Source organism: Anomaloglossus baeobatrachus, chromosome 5 (genome assembly GCF_048569485.1).
Source record: "Anomaloglossus baeobatrachus isolate aAnoBae1 chromosome 5, aAnoBae1.hap1, whole genome shotgun sequence".
In the NCBI taxonomy this organism is placed as follows: domain Eukaryota; kingdom Metazoa; phylum Chordata; class Amphibia; order Anura; family Aromobatidae; genus Anomaloglossus; species Anomaloglossus baeobatrachus.
Genome location: NC_134357.1, coordinates 598205493 through 598228321, shown reverse-complemented (window position 1 = coordinate 598228321; position 22829 = coordinate 598205493). Strand labels below are relative to the sequence as shown.

General features: G+C 47.7%; 1 protein-coding gene across 1 annotated transcript in view; it reads left to right on the top strand.

Annotated features, from left to right (window-relative positions):
- RAB11FIP4 (RAB11 family interacting protein 4) overlaps nucleotides 1-22289 on the top strand; it is a 64902-nt gene extending 42613 nt beyond the window's left edge. Inside the window, 15 exon segments of the mRNA XM_075351532.1 lie at nucleotides 10482-10690; nucleotides 16939-16967; nucleotides 16970-17126; nucleotides 17203-17311; nucleotides 17313-17338; nucleotides 17510-17545; nucleotides 17639-17738; nucleotides 17820-17922; nucleotides 18009-18085; nucleotides 18087-18175; nucleotides 18851-18932; nucleotides 19805-19942; nucleotides 20021-20179; nucleotides 20398-20541; nucleotides 20695-22289. Of these exon segments, the coding sequence (XP_075207647.1) occupies nucleotides 10482-10690; nucleotides 16939-16967; nucleotides 16970-17126; nucleotides 17203-17311; nucleotides 17313-17338; nucleotides 17510-17545; nucleotides 17639-17738; nucleotides 17820-17922; nucleotides 18009-18085; nucleotides 18087-18175; nucleotides 18851-18932; nucleotides 19805-19942; nucleotides 20021-20179; nucleotides 20398-20541; nucleotides 20695-20811 (1575 nt within the window). The 3' untranslated portion in view covers nucleotides 20812-22289.
- Nucleotides 22290-22829: the final 540 nt, after the last annotated feature.

Below are 22829 nucleotides of genomic sequence, written 5' to 3'. Positions count from 1 at the left end.
AGTGTGTGGGGTATATAGTGTATACAGTGTGTGGGGTATATAGTGTATACAGTGTGTGGGGTATATAGTGTATACAGTGTGGGGGTATATAGTGTATACAGTGTGTGGGGTATATAGTGTATACAGTGTGTGGGGTATATAGTGTATACAGTGTGTGGGGTATATAGTGTATACAGTGTGTGGGGTATATAGTGTATACAGTGTGTGGGGTATATAGTGTATACAGTGTGTGGGGTATATAGTGTATACAGTGTGTGGGGTATATAGTGTATACAGTGTTGTGGGGTATATAGTGTATACAGTGTGTGGTGTATATAGTGTATCAGTGGGTGGGGTATTAGTGTATACAGTGTGTGGGTATATAGTGTATACAGTGTGTGGGGTATATAGTGTATACAGTGTGTGGGGTATATAGTGTATACAGTGTGTGGGGTATATAGTGTATACAGTGTGTGGGGTATATAGTGTATACAGTGTGTGGGGTATATAGTGTATACAGTGTGTGGGTATATAGTTCAGTGTGTGGGGTATATAGTGTATACAGTGTGTGGGTATATAGTGTATACAGTGTGTGGGGTATATAGTGTATACAGTGTGTGGGGTATATAGTGTATACAGTGTGTGGGGTATATAGTGTATACAGTGTGTGGGGTATATAGTGTATACAGTGTGTGGGGTATATAGTGTATACAGTGTGTGGGGTATATAGTGTATACAGTGTGTGGGGTATATAGTGTATACAGTGTGTGGGGTATATAGTGTATACAGTGTGTGGGGTATATAGTGTATACAGTGTGTGGTGTATATAGTGTATACAGTGTGTGGGGTATATAGTGTATACAGTGTGTGGGGTATATAGTGTATACAGTGTGTGGGGTATATAGTGTATACAGTGTGTGGTGTATATAGTGTATACAGTGTGTGGGGTATATAGTGTATACAGTGTGTGGTGTATATAGTGTATACAGTGTGTGGGGTATATAGTGTATACAGTGTGTGGGGTATATAGTGTATACAGTGTGTGGTGTATATAGTGTATACAGTGTGTGGGGTATATAGTGTATACAGTGTGTGGTGTATATAGTGTATACAGTGTGTGGGGTATATAGTGTATACAGTGTGTGGTGTATATAGTGTATACAGTGTGTGGGGTATATAGTGTATACAGTGTGTGGGGTATATAGTGTATACAGTGTGTGGGGTATATAGTGTATACAGTGTGTGGTGTATATAGTGTATACAGTGTGTGGGGTATATAGTGTATACAGTGTGTGGTGTATATAGTGTATACAGTGTGTGGGGTATATAGTGTATACAGTGTGTGGGGTATATAGTGTATACAGTGTGTGGTGTATATAGTGTATACAGTGTGTGGGGTATATAGTGTATACAGTGTGTGGTGTATATAGTGTATACAGTGTGTGGGGTATATAGTGTATACAGTGTGTGGGGTATATAGTGTATACAGTGTGTGGGGTATATAGTGTATATAGTGTATATAGAGGTTGGATATACAGGACTAACTCCTCCTCTTCCTTATATCATAGTTGTGGGCGGTTCCTCCCTGTCTCCAGGTTACGGGGGCGGGTCTGTTGTGAGTAGGAGGAGTTACGCTGCCCCCTTTTTCTTATTGGTGATATCATAGTTGTGGGCGGTGCCTTCCTGTCTCTTGGTTACGGAGGCGGGTCTGTTGTGAGTAGGAGGAGTTACGCTGCCCCCTTTTTCTTATTGGTGATATCATAGTTGTTGGCGGTGCCTTCCTGTCTCTTGGTTACGGAGGCGGGTCTGTTGTGAGTAGGAGGAGTTACGCTGCCCCCGTTTTCTTATTGGTGATATCATAGTTGTGGGCGGTGCCTTCCTGTCTCTTGGTAAGGGGGGAGGGTCTGTTGTGAGTAGGCGGAGTTACGCTGCCCCCTTTACCTTATTGGTGGTTTGTTAGTTGTGGGCGGTGCCTCTGTGTCTCTTGGTTACGGGGGCGGGGCGCTGTGTGCGGCGTCTGCTCCGGGTGTGATCGGCTGCGGCGCCTGCAGCGAATGTCGGCCCTCACCGCACACCCAGCGGGCCCGGAGGTGAGAGACGGAGGGGGGGGAAGAGGAACACGGGGGGGGAGAGCCGAGGAGGAACACTGCTGGAGAGGGGGAACACGGGGGCGAGAGGGGGGAGAAAAGGGAACAGGGGGGGGAGCACAGGAGACATCGGGAGAGAAGAGGCACACTGCTGGAGAGGAGCACACGGGGGGGGAGCTGAGGCTGGGAGGAACACGGGTGTGAGAGGTGAGACTCCAATGAAGGAGCAGAACCATCTCAAGGAGGATCACAAGGAAATGGACAGCATGTGACTTACATATGAGTGTCTGAGCAAGGGGCTGAATACTTATCACCATGTGTTTATACTGAGCAAAGGGGCTGAATACTTATCACCATGTGTTTATACTGAGCAAAGGGGCTGAATACTTATCACCATGTGTTTATACTGAGCAAAGGGGCTGAATACTTATGACCATGTGATATACTGAGCAAAGGGGCTGAATACTTATCACCATGTGATATACTGAGCAAAGGGGCTGAATACTTATCACCATGTGTTTATACTGAGCAAAGGGGCTGAATACTTATGACCATGTGTTATACTGAGCAAAGGGGCTGAATACTTATGACCATGTGATATACTGAGCAAAGGGGCTGAATACTTATCACCATGTGTTATACTGAGCAAAGGGGCTGAATACTTATGACCATGTGTTATACTGAGCAAAGGGGCTGAATACTTATGACCATGTGTTATACTGACCAAAGGGGCTGAATACTTATGACCATGTGATATACTGAGCAAAGGGGCTGAATACTTATCACCATGTGTTATACTGACCAAAGGGGCTGAATACTTATCACCATGTGATATACTGAGCAAAGGGGCTGAATACTTATGACCATGTGATATACTGAGCAAAGGGGCTGAATACTTATGACCATGTGATATACTGAGCAAAGGGGCTGAATACTTATCACCATGTGTTATATTGAGCAAAGGGGCTGAATACTTATCACCATGTGATATACTGAGGAAAGGGGCGGAATACTTATCACCATGTGATATACTGAGGAAAGGGGCGGAATACTTATGTCCATGTGATATACTGAGCAAAGGGGCTGAATACTTATCACCATGTGATATACTGAGCAAAGGGGCTGAATACTTATCACCATGTGATATACTGAGCAAAGGGGCGGAATACTTATGTCCATGTGATATACTGAGGAAAGGGGCTGAATACTTATGTCCATGTGATATACTGAGCAAAGGGGCTGAATACTTATCTCCATGGGATATACTGAGGAAAGGGGTTGAATACTTATCTCCATGGGATATACTGAGGAAAGGGGCTGAATACGTATCTCCATGGGATATACTGAGGAAAGGGGCTGAATACTTATCACCATGTGATATACTGAGCAAAGGGGCTGAATACTTATCACCATGTGATATACTGAGGAAAGGGGCTGAATACTTATGTCCATGTGATATACTGAGCAAAGGGGCTGAATACTTATCTCCATGGGATATACTGAGGAAAGGGGTTGAATACTTATCTCCATGGGATATACTGAGGAAAGGGGCTGAATACGTATCTCCATGGGATATACTGAGCAAAGGGGCTGAATACTTATCACCATGTGATATACTGAGGAAAGGGGCTGAATACTTATCACCATGTGATATACTGAGGAAAGGGGCTGAATACTTATCACCATGTGATATACTGAGGAAAGGGGCTGAATACTTATCACCATGTGATATACTGAGGAAAGGGGCTGAATACTTATCACCATGTGATATACTGAGGAAAGGGGCTGAATACTTATCACCATGTGATATACTGAGGAAAGGGGCTGAATACTTATCACCATGTGATATACTGAGGAAAGGGGCTGAATATGTATGCCAATGTATGTAAAGTGCTGTGGAATTAATAGCGCTATATAAGTGAATAAAATTATTATTATTATACTTATCACCATGTGATATACTGAGCAAAGGGGCTGAATACTTATGAACATGTGATATTTCAGTTTTTTTCTTTATTTGCAAAATGTCTGTTTTTTTCTGTCGGGACGGGGGACGGGGGACGGGGGACGGGGGATGGGGGACGGGGCAGGGTGCACATTAATGAGAAAAAATGAACATTTTTGAATTTACCAAATGGCTGCAATGAAAAAGAATGAAAAATGTAAAGGGGTGTGAATACTTTCCATACTCCCTGTATCAGTATATGTAATATAATGTGATATTTTCTTTCTCTTCTCCTCCCTCTCGTTTGGCCTCTTTCTTTCTTTCTCTTCTCCTCCCTCTCGTTTGGGCCTCTTTCTTTCTTTCTTTCTTTCTTTCTTTCTTTCTTTCTTTCTTTCTTTCTTTCTTTCTTTCTTTCTTTCTCTTCTCCTCCCTCTCGTTTGGGCCTCTTTCTTTCTTTCTTTCTTTCTTTCTTTCTTTCTTTCTTTCTTTCTTTCTTTCTTTCTTTCTTTCTTTCTTTCTTTCTTTCTTTCTTTCTCTTCTCCTCCCTCTCGTTTGGGCCTCTTTCTTTCTTTCTTTCTTTCTTTCTTTCTTTCTTTCTTTCTTTCTTTCTTTCTTTCTCTTCTCCTCCTCTCGTTTGGGCCTCTTTCTTTCTTTCTTTCTTTCTTTCTTTCTTTCTTTCTTTCTTTCTTTCTTTCTTTCTTTCTTTCTTTCTTTCTTTCTTTCTTTCTTTCTTTCTTTCTCTTCTCCTCCCTCTCGTTTGGGCCTCTTTCTTTCTTTCTTTCTTTCTTTCTTTCTTTCTTTCTTTCTTTCTTTCTTTCTTTCTTTCTCTTCTTCTCCCTCTCGTTTGGGCCTCTTTCTTTCTTTCTTTCTTTCTTTCTTTCTTTCTTTCTTTCTTTCTTTCTCTTCTTCTCCCTCTCGTTTGGGCCTCTTTCTTTCTTTCTTTCTTTCTTTCTTTCTTTCTTTCTTTCTTTCTTTCTTCTCTTCTCCTCCTCTCGTTTGGGCCTCTTTCTTTCTTTCTTTCTTTCTTTCTTTCTTTCTTTCTTTCTTTCTTCTTTCTCTTCTCCTCCCTCTCGTTTGGGCCTCTTTCTTTCTTTCTTTCTTTCTTTCTTTCTTTCTTTCTTTCTTTCTTTCTTTCTTTCTTTCTTTCTTTCTTTCTTTCTTTCTTTCTTTCTTTCTTTCTCTTCTTCTCCCTCTCGTTTGGGCCTCTTTCTTTCTTTCTTTGTTTTCTCCTCCCTCTCATTTGGCCTCTTTCTTTCTCTTATCCTCCTCTCGTTTGGGCTCTTTCTTTCTTTCTTTCTTTCTTTTTTCTCCTCCCTCTCGTCTGGGCCTCTTTTTTTTTTCTTTCTTTCTTTCTTTCTTTCTTTCTTTCTTTCTTCTTTCTTTCTTTCTTTCTTTCTTTCTTTCTTTCTTTCTTTCTCTTCCCTCTCGTCTGGGCCTCTTTCTTTCTTTGTCTTCTCCTCCCTCTCGTTTGGCCTCTTTCTTTCTCTTCTCCCTCTCGTTTGGGCCTCTTTCTTTCTTTCTCTTCTCCTCCTCTCGTATGGGCCTCTTTCTTTCTTTCTCTTATCCTCCCTCTCGTCTGGGCCTCTTTCTTTCTTTCTCTTCTCCTCCCTCTCGTTTGGGCCTCTTTCTTTCTTTCTTTCTTTCTTTCTTTCTTTCTTTCTTTCTTTCTTTCTTTGTCTTCTCCTCCTCTCGTTTGGGCCTCTTTCTTTCTTTCTTTCTTTCTTTCTTTCTTCTTTCTTTCTTTCTTTCTTTCTTTCTTTCTTTCTTTCTTTCTTTCTTTCTTTGTCTTATCCTCCCTCTCGTTTGGGCCTCTTTCTTTCTTTCTCTTCTCCTCCCTCTCGTTTGGGCCTCTTCTTTCTTTCTTTCTTTCTTTTTTTCTTTCTTTCTTTTTCTCCTCCCTCTCGTTTGGGCCTCTTTCTTTCTTTCTTTCTTTCTTTCTTTCTTTCTTTCTTTCTTTCTTTCTTTCTTTCTTTCTTTCTTTCTTTCTTTCTTTTTTTCTTTCTTTCTTTTTCTCCTCCCTCTCGTTTGGGCCTCTTTCTTTCTTCTTTCTTTCTTTCTTTCTTTCTTTCTTTCTTTCTTTCTTTCTTTCTTTCTTTCTTTCTTTCTTTCTTTCTTTCTTTCTTTCTTTTTCTCCTCCCTCTCGTTTGGGCCTCTTTCTTTCTTTCTTTCTTTCTTTCTTTCTTTCTTTCTTTCTTTTTTTCTTTCTTTTTCTCCTCCCTCTCGTTTGGGCCTCTTTCTTTCTTTCTTTCTTTCTTTCTTTCTTTCTTTCTTTCTTTGTCTTCTCCTCCCTCTCGTTTGGCCTCTTTCTTTCTTTCTCTTCTCCTCCCTCTCGTTTGGCCTCTTTCTTTCTCTTCTCCTCCTCTCGTTTGGGCCTCTTTCTTTCTTTCTCTTCTCCTCCCTCTTGTTTGCCTCTTTCTTTCTCTTCTCCTCCCTCTTGTTTGGCTTCTTTCTTTCTTTCTTTCTTTCTTTTTCTCCTCCCTCTCGTTTGGGCCTCTTTCTTTCTTTCTTTCTTTCTTTCTTTCTTTCTTTCTTTCTTTCTTTCTTTCTCTTCTCCTCCTCTCGTTTGGGCCTCTTTCTTTCTTTCTTTCTTTCTTTTTTTCTTTTTCTCCTCCCTCTCGTTTGGGCCTCTTTCTTTCTTTCTTTCTTTCTTTCTTTCTTTCTTTCTTTCTTTCTTTCTTTCTTTCTTTGGCTTCTCCTCCCTCTCGTTTGGCCTCTTTCTTTCTTTCTCTTCTCCTCCCTCTCGTTTGGGCCACTTTCTTTTCTTTCTCTTCTCCTCCCTCTCGTTTGGGCCTCTTTCTTTCTTTCTTTCTTTCTTTCTTTCTTTCTTTCTTTCTTTCTTTCTTTCTTTCTTTCTTTCTTTCTTTCTTTCTTTCTTCTCTTCTCCTCCCTCTTGTTTGGCTTCTTTCTTTCTTTCTTTTTTTCTTTCTTTCTTTCTTTCTTTCTTTTTCTCCTCCCTCTCGTTTGGGCCTCTTTCTTTCTTTCTTCTTTCTTTCTTTCTTTCTTCTTTCTTTCTTTCTCTTCTCCTCCCTCTTGTTTGGGCCTCTTTCTTTCTTTCTCTTCTCCTCCCTCTCGTTTGGGCCTCTTTCTTTCTTTCTCTTCTCCTCCCTCTCGTTTGGGCCACTTTCTTTCTTTCTTTCTTCTTTCTTTCTTCTTTCTTTCTTTCTTTCTTTCTTTCTCTTGTTTGGCTTCTTTCTTTCTTTCTTTCTTTTTCTCCTCCCCTCTCGTTTGGGCCTCTTCTTCTCTTCTCCTCCCTCTCGTATGGGCCTCTTCTTTCTTTCTTTCTTTCTTTCTTTCTTTCTTCTTTCTTTCTTTCTTTCTTTCTTTCTTTCTTTCTTTCTTTCTTCTTTCTTTCTTTCTTTCTTTCTTTCTTTCTTTCTTTCTCTTCTCCTCCCTCTTGTTTGGGCCTCTTTCTTTCTTTCTTCTTTCTTCTTTCTTTCTTTCTTTCTTTCTTTCTTTCTTTCTTTCTTTCTTTCTCTTCTCCTCCCTCTTGTTTGGCTTCTTTCTTTCTTTCTTTTTTTCTTTCTTTCTTCTTTCTTTCTTTCTTTTTCTCCTCCCTCTCGTTTGGGCCTCTTTTCTTTCTTTCTTTCTTTCTTTCTTTCTTTCTCTTCTCCTCCCTCTTGTTTGGCCTCTTCTTTCTTTCTCTTCTCCTCCCTCTCGTTTGGGCCACTTTCTTTCTTTCTTTCTTTCTTTCTTTCCTTCTTTCTTTCTTTCTTTCTTTCTTTCTTTCTTTCTTTCTTTCTTTCTTTCTTTCTTTCTTTCTTTCTTTCTCTTCTCCTCCCTCTTGTTTGGCTTCTTTCTTTCTTTCTTTCTTTCTTTCTTTCTTTCTTTCTCTTCTCCTCCCTCTTGTTTGGCTTCTTTCTTTCTTTCTTTCTTTCTTTCTTTCTTTCTCTTCTCCTCCCCTCTTGTTTGGCTTTCTTTCTTTCTTTCTTTCTTTCTTTTCTTTCTTTTCTTTCTTTTCTTTCTTGTTTGGCTTCTTTTCTTTCTTTTCTTTCTTTTCTTTCTTTCTTTCTTTCTTTCTTTTCTTTCTTTTCTTTCTTTTCTTTCTTTTCTTTCTTTTCTTTCTTTTCTTTCTTTTCTTTCTTTTCTTTCTTTTCTTTCTTTTCTTTCTTTTCTTTCTTTCTTTCTTTCTTTCTTTTCTTTCTTTTCTTTCTTTTCTTTCTTGTTTGGCTTCTTTCTTTCTTTCTTTCTTTCTTTCTTTCTTTCTTTCTTTCTTCTTTCTCTTCTCCTCCTCTTGTTTGGCCTCTTTCTTTCTGTCCTCTCTTTTGTTAAAAGGAACCTGTCAGGTGTGATCTGCCCCGGACCACGAGCGGTGCTGGGTGCATATATATAATTCTGGCCTAACCGTCCCTGTATGCACCAGCATACATAAAGAGATCTGTATATAAAGGATTTCTAGAGATCTTGTATGCTAATGAGCGGGAGGACTAGTGCTCTCGCTCATTAGCATATGGTAAAAGATCTTCAGAAATCCTTTATATACAGATCTCTTTATGCTGGTGTATACAGGGACGGTCAGGCCGGAATTCTATATATGCACCCAGCACCGCTCGTGGTCCGGGGCAGATTACACCTGACAGGTTCACTTTAAGCTTTTTTTTTTTTTCTTTCTCTCTTCCTGCTCCCTCTTGTTTTGGGCTGTTTTTTATTTTTTTTTCTCCCCCTCTTGCTCCACCCTCTGTACCATCCTCTTAGAGGATCTGTCGGCAGGTCTTGCTCCACCCTCTGTACCATCCTCTTAGAGGATCTGTCGGCAGGTCTTGCTCCATACTCTGTACCATCCTCTTAGAGGATCTGTCGGCAGGTCTTGCTCCACCCTCTGTACCATCCTCTTAGAGGATCTGTCGGCAGGTCTTGCTCCACCCTCTGTACCATCCTCTTAGAGGATCTGTTGGCAGGTCTTGCTCCACCCTCTGTACCATCCTCTTAGAGGATCTGTCGGCAGGTTTTGCTCCACCCTCTGTGCCATCCTCTTAGAGGATCTGTCGGCAGGTTTTGCTCCACCCTCTGTACCATCCTCTTAGAGGATCTGTCGGCAGGTCTTGCTCCACCCTCTGTACCATCCTCTTAGAGGATCTGTCGGCAGGTTTTGCTCCACCCTTTGTGCATCCTCTTAGAGGATCTGTCGGCAGGTTTTGCTCCACCCTCTGTACCATCCTCTTAGAGGATCTGTCGGCAGGTCTTGCTCCATACTCTGTACCATCCTCTTAGAGGATCTGTCGGCAGGTTTTGCTCCACCCTCTGTGCCATCCTCTTAGAGGATCTGTTGGCAGGTTTTGCTCCACCCTCTGTACCATCCTCTTAGAGGATCTGTCGGCAGGTTTTGCTCCACCCTCTGTGCCATCCTCTTAGAGGATCTGTCGGCAGGTCTTGCTCCACCCTTTGTGCCATCCTCTTAGAGGATCTGTCGGCAGGTCTTGCTCCACCCTCTGTACCATCCTCTTAGAGGATCTGTCGGCAGGTTTTGCTCCACCCTCTGTGCCATCCTCTTAGAGGATCTGTCGGCAGGTTTTGCTCCACCCTTTGTGCCATCCTCTTAGAGGATCTGTCGGCAGGTTTTGCTCCACCCTCTGTGCCATCCTTTTAGAGGATCTGTCGGCAGGTTTTGCTCCACCCTTTGTGCCATCCTCTTAGAGGATTCTGTTGGCAGGTCTTGCTCCACCCTTTGTGCCATCCTCTTAGAGGATCTGTCGGCAGGTTTGCTCCACCCTTTGTGCCATCCTCTTAGAGGATCTGTCGGCAGGTTTTGCTCCACCCTCTGTACCATCCTCTTAGAGGATCTGTCGGCAGGTTTTGCTCCACCCTTTGTGCCATCCTCTTAGAGGATCTGTCGGCAGGTTTTGCTCCACCCTCTGTACCATCCTCTTAGAGGATCTGTCGGCAGGTTTTGCTCCACCCTGTGTGCCATCCCCTTAGAGGATCTGTCGGCAGGTTTTGCTCCACCCTCTGTACCATCCTCTTAGAGGATCTGTCGGCAGGTTTTGCTCCACCCTCTGTACCATCCTCTTAGAGGATCTGTTGGCAGGTTTTGCTCCATACTCTGTACCATCCTCTTAGAGGATCTGTTGGCAGGTTTTGCTCCATACTCTGTGCCATCCCCTTAGAGGATCTGTCGGCAGGTTTTGCTCCACCCTCTGTACCATCCTCTTAGAGGATCTGTCGGCAGGTTTTGCTCCACCCTGTGTGCCATCCCCTTAGAGGATCTGTCGGCAGGTTTTGCTCCACACTCTGTGCCATCCCCTTAGAGGATCTGTCGGCAGGTTTTGCTCCACCCTCTGTACCATCCTCTTAGAGGATCTGTCGGCAGGTTTTGCTCCACCCTGTGTGCCATCCCCTTAGAGGATCTGTCGGCAGGTTTTGCTCCACCCTTTGTGCCATCCCCTTAGTTTTGCTCCACCCTCTGTGCCATCCTCTTAAAGGATCTGTCGGCAGGTTTCGCTCCAGTGTGATGATTGCCCTTTCTGTGTTTGCAGAGCTCAGACCTCACACATGGGATGTACGTGGACGCAGACGGAGCGGACAGCGACTCTGAGCTCTTCCAGGACGATGACGGTGTAACCCTCAGCCACCATGAGTCTGACCTGGACAGCGCCATTGAGAGCACCCAGAGCTCGGAGGCCTCCGATGAATGTCGCGGAGATGACGGCAAAGACCTGGGGGGACTTTACCTCCCTGGAGATCAGTAAGTGACGCATATACAATTGTCCATGGTGCACTGCTTTATTATATATATATTATATATATATATATATATATATAATAAATAAATATATATATATATATATATATATATATATATATATATATATATATATATATATATATATATATATATATATATATATATATATATTACACTATATCTCTCTATCTCTGTGATTTTCACCCTGCGCAGAGCTTCTTCTCTAGCATGTATACCTGCAATGTTTCGCCCTGCGTAAAAGACCTCCTCCAGCATGTGCACCATACACCTACCATGTTTTGCCCTGCACAGAGGTCCCTCTCCAACATATACATTATAACTACATTATAACATACAGCTTTATAAAAACCCAGGCTCCTCTAACATTGTGCCAAAAATCAACAGTCATGGCTTCTTCTAAGCAGCTGCCTAGCACTCTGAAAATGGATGCCCACAAAGCAGGAGAAGGCTACAAGAAGATAGAAAAGTGATTTCCTCAGTTTGAAATGTAATTAAGAAATGGCCGTTACCAGGAACTGTGGAAGTCACGATAAGGTCTGGAGGACCAAGCAAAATTTGTGTGAGAGCTGCTCGTAGGATTGCTAGAAAGGCAATTTGGAGCCCCTGCGTGACTGCAAAAGACCTTCAGGAAGATTTAGGAGACTCTGGAGTTGTGATACATTTTTCTTCTGTTCAGAGACACCTGTACAAATATGGCCTACACGGAAGAGTCATCTGAAGAAACCTCCTGCGTCCTCACCCTAAAATTCAGACTCAGAAGTCTGCAAAAGAACATCTAAGCAAGCTGATGCATTCTGGAAACAAGTCCTGTGGATCGATGAGGTTACAATAGAACTCTGGCCACAATGATCAAAGGTGTGTGTGCAGATAAAAAGGCAGAGAATTTCAGGAAAGACTATCTCGCCAACCATTAAGCATGGGGGTGGAACAATCATGCTTTAGGGTTGTGTTGTAGCCAATGTCACAGGGAACATTTCACTGGTAGAGGGAAGAACGGATTCAATGACATTTTTATTCTTGATACAAACCTAACACCATCTGTAAAAAAAAAAAAACAACCAAAACCTGAAGTTGAAAAGAGGATGGCTTCTGCAAGTGGATAATGATCCTAAACACACCTCAAAATCCACAATAGACGACCTGAAAAGTAACAAGCTGAAGGTTTTACAATGGCCTCACAGTCCCTGATCTGAACATCATTGAAAATCTGTGGCTAGACCTCAAAGAGCAGAGAATGCAAGACGAGCCAGGAATCTCACTGAACTGGAAGACTTCTCCAAGGAAGAGCAGTGCATGCAAGACGAGCCAGGAATCTCACTGAACGGGAAGACTTCTCCAAGGAAGAGCAGTGCATGCAAGACGAGCCAGGAATCTCACTGAACTGGAAGACTTCTCCAAGGAAGAGCAGTGCATGCAAGACCAGCCAGGAATTTCACAGAACTGGAAGACAGACGAGTCCGGCCAGTCGGTAGCATACTGTTCTACTGGCACCGCTCACTTCCTTTGGTGACACCTGCTTGTGAAGGTCCTGCATCTTGATCGCACCACCATCCTGAATGTGCCTTAGCTCTGTCTCAGTGGGGGGCTGGGCTTACCAAACTGTTACTGTCAGGTTAGCATCTAAAGATTCCTCTTCACCCTTGTACTCTGAGCACCTCACAGGGTGAGTCCTACCCCCCCAGACAACACCTTACAGCTGGACGTAGCCCACAGAAAACCCTGAGACCTAGAGGCTGCTCTGACCACCTCCCAGGGCGAGTCCTACACCCCCAGATGACACCTATAGCCAGATGTAGCCTACAAAAGACCCTGAGACTTAGAGGCTGCTCTGACCACCTCCCAGGGCGAGTCCTACACCCCCAGATGACACCTTATAGCCAGATGTAGCCTACAAAAGACCCTGAGACTTAGAGGCTGCTCTGACCACCTCTTAGGGTGAGTCATGCCCCCCAGATTACAGCCGGGCAGCATTCCAGGCAGTGTGCCGTGTACCTTAGTGCTCTGAGCACTTTCCACAGTGGGTCTAAATAAAGAGTAGCGTTCCCTCGTTGTATCGGTCAGGTAGGCCGGAGTGCACCCGCAGTATTCTCCGAGACTCTAAGCAGCTGTCTTAGTCCTCTCTGCAGCGTGTATTGTGAGGCTGCTCTGACCACCTCCCAGGGTGTTAAGCACCCAAGATGAGACCTCAGAGCCAGATGGAGCCCACAAGAGACCCCAACACGCAGAGGGTGCTCTGACCACCTCCCAGGGAGAGTCAAACTCCCAAATGAGATCTTACAGCCGGATGGAGCCCACAGAAGACCCTGACACAAAGAGGCTGCTCTGACCACCTCCCAGGGTGTTAGGCACCCAAGATGAGACCTCAGAGCCAGATGGAGCCCACAAGAGACCCTAACACGCAGAGGCTGCTCTGACCACCTCCCAGGGTGAGTCAGACCTCAGATAAGACCTTACGGCCAGAGAGCGTTCCAGGCAGTGTGCGGTTTACCTTAGTGCTCTGACAACTTTCTACAGTGCGTCTAAATACACTGAGGGAACGCTACTCTTTATCGGTCAGGTGAGCCAGACGGCACCCTTAATATTCTCCCGAGACTCCGAGCGGCCGTCCTAGTCCTCTCTGCAGTGTGTATTGTGAGGGTGGCCCTCTCTGTAGAGTCGATAGTGTAGTGGACCAGACTGGACCATACTTTTCGCACCTCCTAAGGGGTCAAACCAACCAGTTCCCTTCTCAGTTTGACCGCTTACGGTGCTCTGTCCACCCTCGATCCTGACTACTTTGGAGTGAGTCTGACCTGTGAGCAGAGTCTTCCCTCAGTGTTGGGTCATGTTGCAGAAGCGAGCTACACAGTTTTTGGAGCTCTTCCAGGGTGTTTTCAGTTCAGCAAGCAGAAACTTTCCAGCCGAGTGCATCTCTCTGTGAACCGGTCTGTAGAATGAGCTCTCACCAGAGTCAGATCAGTAAAGTGAATAGTGCCACAAACCAGGCAGTACTCCATCACTACCCTCAGCCGGTACAGCCAGCGAGACCTTCCACAGAGAAAGTCCTCTGATTTCTTCACTGAGTGAGCCCGACCAGCTAAGACTCCCCCCGTAGGACTGTTTTCACAGACAAACCAGACAGGACTCTGACCACTTCTTAGGGTGAATCAGAGCTACCATCAAGAATTAGGTTTGGTGAAGCCACAACACTTCTTGGGCGCTTCTCTAACCTCTAGCCCAGTGTTTCTCAACTCCAGTCCTCAAGACCCACCAACAGATCATGTTTTTAGGTTTTCCTCAATATTGGATAGGGAGTAAGTCCATCACCTGTGCAACGTTAAGGAAATCCGAGAACCTGATTGAGGAAAACCTGAAAACATGATCTGTTGGTGGGTCTTGAGGACTGGAGTTGGGAAACACTGCTCTAGCCAGAATCTTTCCCTCTGGAAGAGACCTCCCAGATGAGCTCACCCCTCACACCGGCCAGGTAGCCTTTCTCCAGCTTTTTGTACTGGACGAGGATGGCTCCCTTTCGGGTGTGATTCCAACCTTTTTAGCAGGCTTTTTTTCTCTTAGCTCCAGAAGCAGGGATGACTACCTCACTATTTTTAGGGCCCCAGAGCCAGTAAGCATCTTTTGTCCTTTCTTAGACCGGGATTGATGCTCCCAAAATCACTAGGGTCTGGTCACCTCATATAGAGTGCCTAGTTATTCTGGAAGTCCCAGATTTTAGGTCTTCGTGGATTCATGGTTCCTGGGTAGGGTGCCACTTTAGATGCACTGAGTGCCTGATGAAGCCTCTCCTTCAGAAGGCTCGCCCAGTGCTTTGGCTCAGGACTCATGATATCTTGAGGCAATCTCCACCTTTTCTTAGTTTTTTCTTCTAAGAGTCATGGATGGCGAGGTTAGAAAATACTAGTCATGCTTCCATCTCCGCAGCTCATGTGGGAAGGCTGGCCAGGTCCATCTCCATTTGAGGCCTAAAGCAGGTCATTCAAACTGTGGACTTATGTTGGATGGACTTATGTTGTGTTTCCTAGCGGCCTGGGTGATTGGAGATCTTCTATCCCGAGGGTCTTCAGTAAGCCTACCTTCTCCACCAGTGTTTCCTTCTGTATCTTTTGGGATGAGGAAGGGCCTTGACTGTTGTCCTGAACACATGGGAATCTTGTGTTTTCCCCACTAGGGCAGGTTCCTCATTGCCACATTTCGTACTTAGTTGCTTGGTAATCTCATAATTCAGGCTCAGGCCAGAACTCTCGTTCTTTCTTACATCTGCCCTGTACCACCCATAGCACCCAGCTAGACCTTTCATAGGGTCTCTTCTTCCACCAACTCCTCAGCCATTTACTTTAGCAGTGCAACAATTCGGGTCACGGTTCTGAAGGTGTCAGGCCATCATTATTAGATTGGTCTGACTAATACCAGGGCACAAAGGCCTTGGACGTGACGTTTTGTACATTGCATTTGGACGGCCTCTTTTCCTACAGGTGCTTATGTAACAATGGTGCTCTTATGTGGTTCTCCTCTTTTTAATTTTGGCATTTCAGTCTTGAGCCGCGGTTGGCTGTCAAGGGCCTCCTAACTCCGGGGCCTCTGAATTGCCCCTTCCTTTGATCCATAGGACCGCAGTCTGGTCTAGGATGCCCTTCAGATCTCTCCTGTCTCTGGGATAGAGTGGTCTCGTGTCCAGGATTCTCCTTTTCTCCCAAAAATGTTCTTTCCTTTCACTTCAAGATTTCTCTCCTTAGGCGCTGCGCCTCTCCTCATCGAGAGGTTGTTACACGATCTGCAGCTTTACCGCTATCTCACCGCTTCGGTCAGATGCCTTGTCTTCCCGGTTGGTCATTCCGGAGGTCTGACCACTTATATGGCTGCCATTCTGGGAGGTTAGGCTAAGCCAGGGTCCTGCTAACTGTTCACTGCTCCATCCAACAAAGTGCAGAAGCTTCCGGGTCCTTCGCCTCCTCACCTCTGTTCTTCTATTCTCTAAGGCCGCTACTTAGTATTCAGTCCACATGTTTACAGATCTATTACCCCTGTCAGCAGACACCAGTCTGGGCAGAAGGATTCTGCCAGCGCCCATCACTCGGGTAGTTACCAGGGCAGGTGTATTCTTCGTGTCCACCTCCTGGTCGCAGTAGAGTTCTCCCATGGCTTCCTGTGTCCCCTAATGAAAGCTATGAGATATTTTACAGTACCAATCCTCTGACCCCAAAACACTCAGAGCGACGGGTGGACGACCCTCAAAGGATCTATAAACCATCCCTGGTGCACTACAACAGCAGATCCATCCTGTCGTGTGTCGCCACCCTCATTCACACCGAAACCATTCCTACGCTCTCCATGAGATGCATCACCCTGACCTCTGTCCTCTGACTTCAGCTATCCTGTGGCCAAAGGATCATAACTCCCATCAGTTGTAACATCAAAGATTTCCTACACTTCAGCATAAATAGCTGAGCAGTGCAATTATACATGACATTCACCCCAACTACTACAACAACCACTACCATAAGTGAAAAACGACAAGCCTCATCATCCACACAGTCTAGTATTCCAAAATGGCGGAGGAATCCATACTGATAGGGACCAGGTCACATCTGCTCTTTCGTCAGTCCAAATCCTTTCCATATTGATAATCTTGTAACTCCAAATCCAGTGTGCCTACAATCCTATCCACATGATGATCCTACAGCTGCAGTGCATCCTGACTGCCTCCTCCAAGTGGTTTCTGGATGAAGTGGGCCAGACAATCTCCTGGTGGCTCCCAGCTGCAGAAGGCCTACAGGCCTCCTTCTGTTGGCCCCCAGCAGAAGTGGGCCAGCCCACCTCTTGCTATTGGCTCGCAGCTGGAGCGGGTTGGCTGGCCTCTTCCTGGTGGCTCCTGGTTGGAGCAGGCCGGCTGACCTCCTCCTGGTTGGAGCAGGCCGGCTGACCTCCTCCTGGTTGCGCCTGGTTGAAGCAGGCCGGCTGACCTCCTCCTGGTGGTTCCTGGCTGGAGCAGGCCAGCTAACCTTTCGGTTGGGGTGGGCTGGCTGGTCTTTTGGCTCATGGTTGGAGCAGGCTGCCACCTCCTCCTGGTGGCTCATGGTTGGAGAACGCCGGCTGACCTCCTCCTGCTGGTGGCTCCCGGCTGGGGCGGGCCGGCTGACCTCCTCCTGCTGGTGGCTCCCGGCTGGGGCGGGCCGGCTGACCTCCTGGTGGGAGGGTGTTCAGTCTTCTCTGAAGTTTTAACTCTTTCCCAGGATGCTCCTCAATCCCTCGGCCTCATCGTATTCTCCCGCCGCTCCACCGCCTCCCTGATCAGTAATGAGGAGCAGTTTGAGGACTATGGTGAAGGTGATGATGTGGATTATACCCCGAGCAGCCCCTGCCCTGATGACGAGAGCCGGACCAACGCCCTCTCTGACCTGGGCTCCTCCGTCTCCTCCAGGTAGACCTTTTGCATGTCTTGTAAGGTCTGGCTTTGGTGTTTTTGTAGGACCCTCTAACCTTGCATCTCCATACAGTGCCGGTCAGACTCCTCGTAAGATGAGGAACCTGTACAACAGCGAGCTTCTGGACATGTACTGCAGCCAGTGCTCCAAGAAGATCACCCTCCTCAACGACCTGGAGGCCCCGACTGAAGAACCTCCGAGCCAACAGGTGAGGCGGGCAGCCAGTAACGGGGCAGATTGGGGTAACAGAGGAGCAGAGGGCACATGTTCCCCGGGGGGCACCGCTCATCTTCGGCTATTACATGATGGTGTCTCGTCTTATTTCTGGATTTGATTTGTGAATTTTCCTTTGTTTTTCTCCATTTTAATTTCTCCACAGCCCCAACAGGAAGATCTCCAGCACAGCGTTCGGGAGGTAGGTGTCTCTCACATGGCGGCTGGGTGACCGGTGTGACCCTGGGGCACTGCTGTAGTCACGGGGCGCTCAGTCACCCCCTCTCTCTTACAGGCAGCTGATGAACACCAGTAACCTGAGCAGCAGCAATGGCAGCACAGAGGACTTATTCAGAGACAGCATTGACTCCTGTGACAATGACATCACAGAGAAGGTGAGGGGTTCGGGGAGGTGCCCCCACAAGTGACCTCATCAGAGACGCGTCTAACGCCCGACATTACTGTTCTCCTGCCAGGTCAGCTTCCTGGAGAAGAAAGTGACAGAACTGGAAAACGACAACCAGACGAATGGAGACGTCAAGAGTAAACTGAGACTAGAAAACACGCAGCTCGTCTGAGGTGAGACCCGGCCTCTGACGACCCCCGCATCCCGTGTATAGCCTCCCTCCCATAGAGACCCGATAGTGGGGGGATAGGATGCCGAGAGTGACTGCGGTGGCTTTTGTGTAGAGTCCATGAACTAGAGGAGATGCTGAAGGACCAGGAGACGAGGTCGGAGCAGAATCCTGGATGACGAACTCAAGCGCCACAGAGACACCTACAACCGTTTGGAGAAGGAGAAGAGCGTGGAGATGGAGCTGCTGAATGCCAGGTACGGCCCCATAAAGTACGGAGGAGAAGAATGACTGAGGTCCCTGCAAGACAGCCCATTCTGGAGTCTAGGAAAGCTGGGTGACCACCCTTGCAGATATGGGAATGATGAAAAATATTAATGTCCTCCTCCAGACTGGTGCCCTACCCTTTCTGTATTTCATCCCCCCCCCCACTGTCCTTCGTTTCCCTCCCACTATCCCCCACTATTTCATCCCTTCCCACTGTCCCCCACTATTTCATCCCTTCCCGCTGTCCCCCTTCCTCTCGTCCCTTCCTCTCGTCCCTTCCTCTCGTCCCTTCCTCTCGTCCCTTCCTCTCGTCCCTTCCTCTCGTCCCTTCCTCTCGTCCCTTCCTCTCGTCCCTTCCTCTCGTCCCTTCCTCTCGTCCCTTCCTCTCGCCCCTTCCTCTCGCCCCTTCCTCTCGCCCCTTCCTCTCGCCCCTTCCTCTCGCCCCTTCCTCTCGCCCCTTCCTCTCGCCCCTTCCTCTCGCCGATCAGATATGGTGATATCTGGGGCAGCGTACTTGTCATTTGCTGCTGTACAGACTTGTGGAGAAAGCCACTAGCGGTCGCAGTGCAGATGCCGGACTACTGCAGCATCAGGGACTCTGCACTGTGGGGTCAGGGTGGATGGGAGTTGTGTATCTGGGGTTAGATCTTATTTCTAATTTTCAGAGTTCAGGAGTTGGAAGAAGAAAACGATGATTTACTGACGACAATAACCAGACTGAAGTCCCACACCGAGCGGATGGATGAGGTGAGCGCCTTAGGGACGTCTGGGGTGTGTCTCCCCTGTATGATGTGTGTGTGCCTTGTATGATGTGTGCGTGCCCGTGTGTGTGTGTGTGTGCCTGTTTGATGGATCTGTGCCCGTGTGCCCTGTTTGATGGATCTGTGCCCGTGTGCCCTGTTTGATGGATCTGTGCCCGTGTGCCCTGTATGATGGGTCTGTGCCCGTGTGCCCTGTATGATGGGTCTGTGCCCATGTGCCCTGTATGATGGGTCTGTGCCCATGTGCCCTGTATGATGGGTCTGTGCCCATGTGCCCTGTATGATGGGTCTGTGCCCTGTATGATGGGTCTGTGCCCTGTATGATGGGTCTGTGCCCTGTATGATGGGTCTGTGCCCTGTATGATGGGTCTGTGCCCTGTATGATGGGTCTGTGCCCTGTATGATGGGTCTGTGCCCTGTATGATGGGTCTGTGCCCTGTATGATGGGTCTGTGCCCTGTATGATGGGTCTGTGCCCTGTATGATGGGTCTGTGCCCTGTATGATGGGTCTGTGCCCTGTAATGATGGGTCTGTGCCCTGTATGATGGGTCTGTGCCCTGTATGATGGGTCTGTGCCCTGTATGATGGGTCTGTGCCCTGTATGGTGTGTGTGTGCGTGTGCCCTGTATGATGTGTTTGTGCCCCCTCCACATCCACAGTCGTGTCCTCCATACATTGTGCTTCTGTGTCCCCGGATGATCTTTGTGTGTCCCCGGATGTTGACGTGTGGCCCTCACCCCTCACCTCTGCGCCATCCCCGGATGTTGACGTGTGGCCCTCACCCCTCACCTCTGCGCCATCCCCGGATGTTGACGTGTGGCCCTCACCCCTCACCTCTCTCCTCCGCACCGTCCTCAGGAGCGGCAGAGGATGTCGGATAAGCTGGAGGACACCAGCCTGCGTCTAAAAGATGAGATGGATCTGTACAAGAAGATGATGGACAAACTGCGACAAAACCGCCTGAAGTTCCAGCAGGAGCGGGAGGCCACCCAGGAGGTGCGTGTACTGCTCCCCCGGGGGGCGCCGCTTGCCCTCACACACCGGCCGAGCCTCATCCTCTGCTTTCTCCTCCAGCTCATCGAGGACTTGCGGAAAGAACTAGAACATCTGCAGATCTATCGCCTGGACTGTGAGCGCGCCGGCCGAGGACGCAGCTCATCATCCGGACTCTACGAGTTCAACGCCAAAACCCGGGAAACGGAGCTGGAGCAGGAGATCAGGCGCCTGAAGCAGGTGAGGAACGCCCCTGCAGGTAAAGGTGGTGATAGGGCAGAATTAGGAATGCAGCTCTGCAGGAGGCAATATATGAGGCAGAGTTGTGAGTTCAGCTCTGCAGGAGGCAATATTTGAGGCAGAGTTGTGAGTTCAGCTCTGGATGCCACTGTTATGAATTGTATAGGATGCGGGTGATGAGGGCGCTGCGTAGTAACCGCTGTCCTCCTCTTCTATAGGATAACCAAAAACTAAGGGACCAGAACGACGACCTGAACGGGCAGATCCTGAGCCTCAGCTTGTACGAGGCCAAGAACCTGTTATCTACACAGACCAAGGCCCAGTCTCTGGCTGCAGAGATTGACTCTGCCTCCAAGGACGAGGTGAGGCGGGATGGACACAGCTGCAGGGGCGGTACAGTGTGTCAGGCGTCACCATGGGGGGGCCACACCCATCCTCAGTCATGTCAGGATTGAGGGGGTGCTAGGAATTCTGGGGGCCGTGATGATCATTTTGGATGTTTTTTCCCCTCTTAGCTGATGGAAGCCTTAAAGGAGCAAGAGGAGATTAACCTGCGCCTCCGCCAGTACATGGACAAGATCATTCTGGCCATCTTGGACCATAACCCATCCATCCTGGAGATCAAGTACTGAGCACTCTTCCAGCCATAGGCCACACTGGACAGGTTTTCTACAGCTCGGCTCCTCGGGGGCGGGGCTTCCTCTGGTCCTTTATATCTTTAATACTTGAGACTGCTCCAGCAGAACTGGATTAAACTGGAACACGAGTGCTGCTCTGCAGGACTGGATTAACCGGAAACACGAGTGCTGCTCTGCAGGACTGGATTAACCGGAAACACGAGTGCTGCTCTGCAGGACTGGATTAACCGGGAACACGAGTGCTGCTCTGCAGGACTGAATTAACCGGAAACACGAGTGCTGCTCTGCAGGACTGGATTAACCGGGAACACGAGTGCTGCTCTGCAGGACTGGATTAACCGGGAACACGAGTGCTGCTCTGCAGGACTGGATTAACTGGGAACACGAGTGCTGCTCTGCAGGACTGGATTAACTGGGAACACGAGTGCTGCTCTGCAGGACCGGATTAACCGGGAACACGAGTGCTGCTCTGCAGGACTCTGAAAACCCTCCTGCTGGAGCCTGACACGACCCATGGTGGACAGACCTCTGACTACACACACTGGGAGAAGTCAGGGCGGCTGATAACTGGGCACAATAGCTTGCACTATACAACACCGCCACTGTTTACGTGGACTTCCTCTTGTTTAGTGGCTCCTGGAGCCGGGGCCCTACATTGAGGGTCCTCCTGTGGATTATTGTACTGGAAGTTGTGAATCTTTGTCACTTTATTGGTACTGCGCTATGACCTCCCCCCCCCCCCCCCACCTCACCTCTGAACCCCCCCCCCACCTCACTTCTGCCCCACCCACTCTTGAGACCCCGCCCATAGCACTGATGTTCATAGTAGGAGATCTGGGGGTCCCGGTCCCCTCTCTAGCCTCACTACTTGAAGCGCACCCCTCTCATTAGCTGCACTGCCCACGGTCAGCACCAGAGGGGGCTCCTCACACTGAATTCTCATGTACATATATGACCAGTAGGGGGCAGTACGTTTTAGATACTGAATGTAGCGCAGACTTTCCTTGTGGTGGCGCTGTGCCTTCCAGCCGCCTCGGCGCCACCTCTGACTCACTGTACATAGGTGTAAATACACCGCCATTTCTACACTTTGTGCCATGCGGATGACGACGAGCCGCCGCTGCCGCCGTCTCTTAGCGGTCTAGTTTGATGTCACATATGATGAGCTTCACTGTTGTTGGGGGGCGCTGGGGTCCCCCGGTGTTTTGTTACTGCTTTGTACAGATATTGTACCTTTCCGGCGCTCGGATGTGGACAGCGACTTATTTATTTTTTTAATTCATGATCTGATGAAAATTGTAGAAAAAAAAAGTCTTAAAGAAATCGGAGAGAATCTGAGGTTTCACAGCCGGCGAGGGCGCGGTGTGGCACAGCCGGCGAGGGCGTGGCACAGCCGCCATGATACGAGTCACGACCATCAGTCATTCACCAATGATTCCTTTCTTGATCTGAATAAATGTTGCTGTTCTGAGCCTCTGATTGCATCGGTCGTCTTATTCCTCAGTAATCGCAGGGTATCACACAGTCAGTGGCGCTTCCTGTACGCCGGCTGCTGCGATCACCGGAGGCAGGAGCAGGGTCGCCGCTGCAGGACGCCGGCGGCTGGAGGGAACATATGTGCCTGCTGTTTAAGAGAATGAATATTCACTGCTCCCCACACCCATAATCCCACACTGCTCTGTACTGAAGCCAGCGCCAAGAGGAGGCGGGATTATGGGGAGGGAGCAGGGACTGTGTCTCTAAAGACAGCAGAGAGCGGAGGGAAAAACCTGCAGATGTCTGTATAGAGAGCGGAGGGGAAAACCTGCAGATGTGTCTGTATAGAGAGCGGAGGGAAAAACCTGCAGATGTGTCTGTATAGAGAGCGGAGGGGAAAACCTGCAGATGTGTCTGTATAGAGAGCGGAGGGAAAAACCTGCAGATGTGTCTGTATAGAGAGCGAAGGGAAAACCTGCAGATGTGTCTGTATAGAGAGCGGAGGGAAAACCTGCAGATGTGTCTGTATAGAGAGC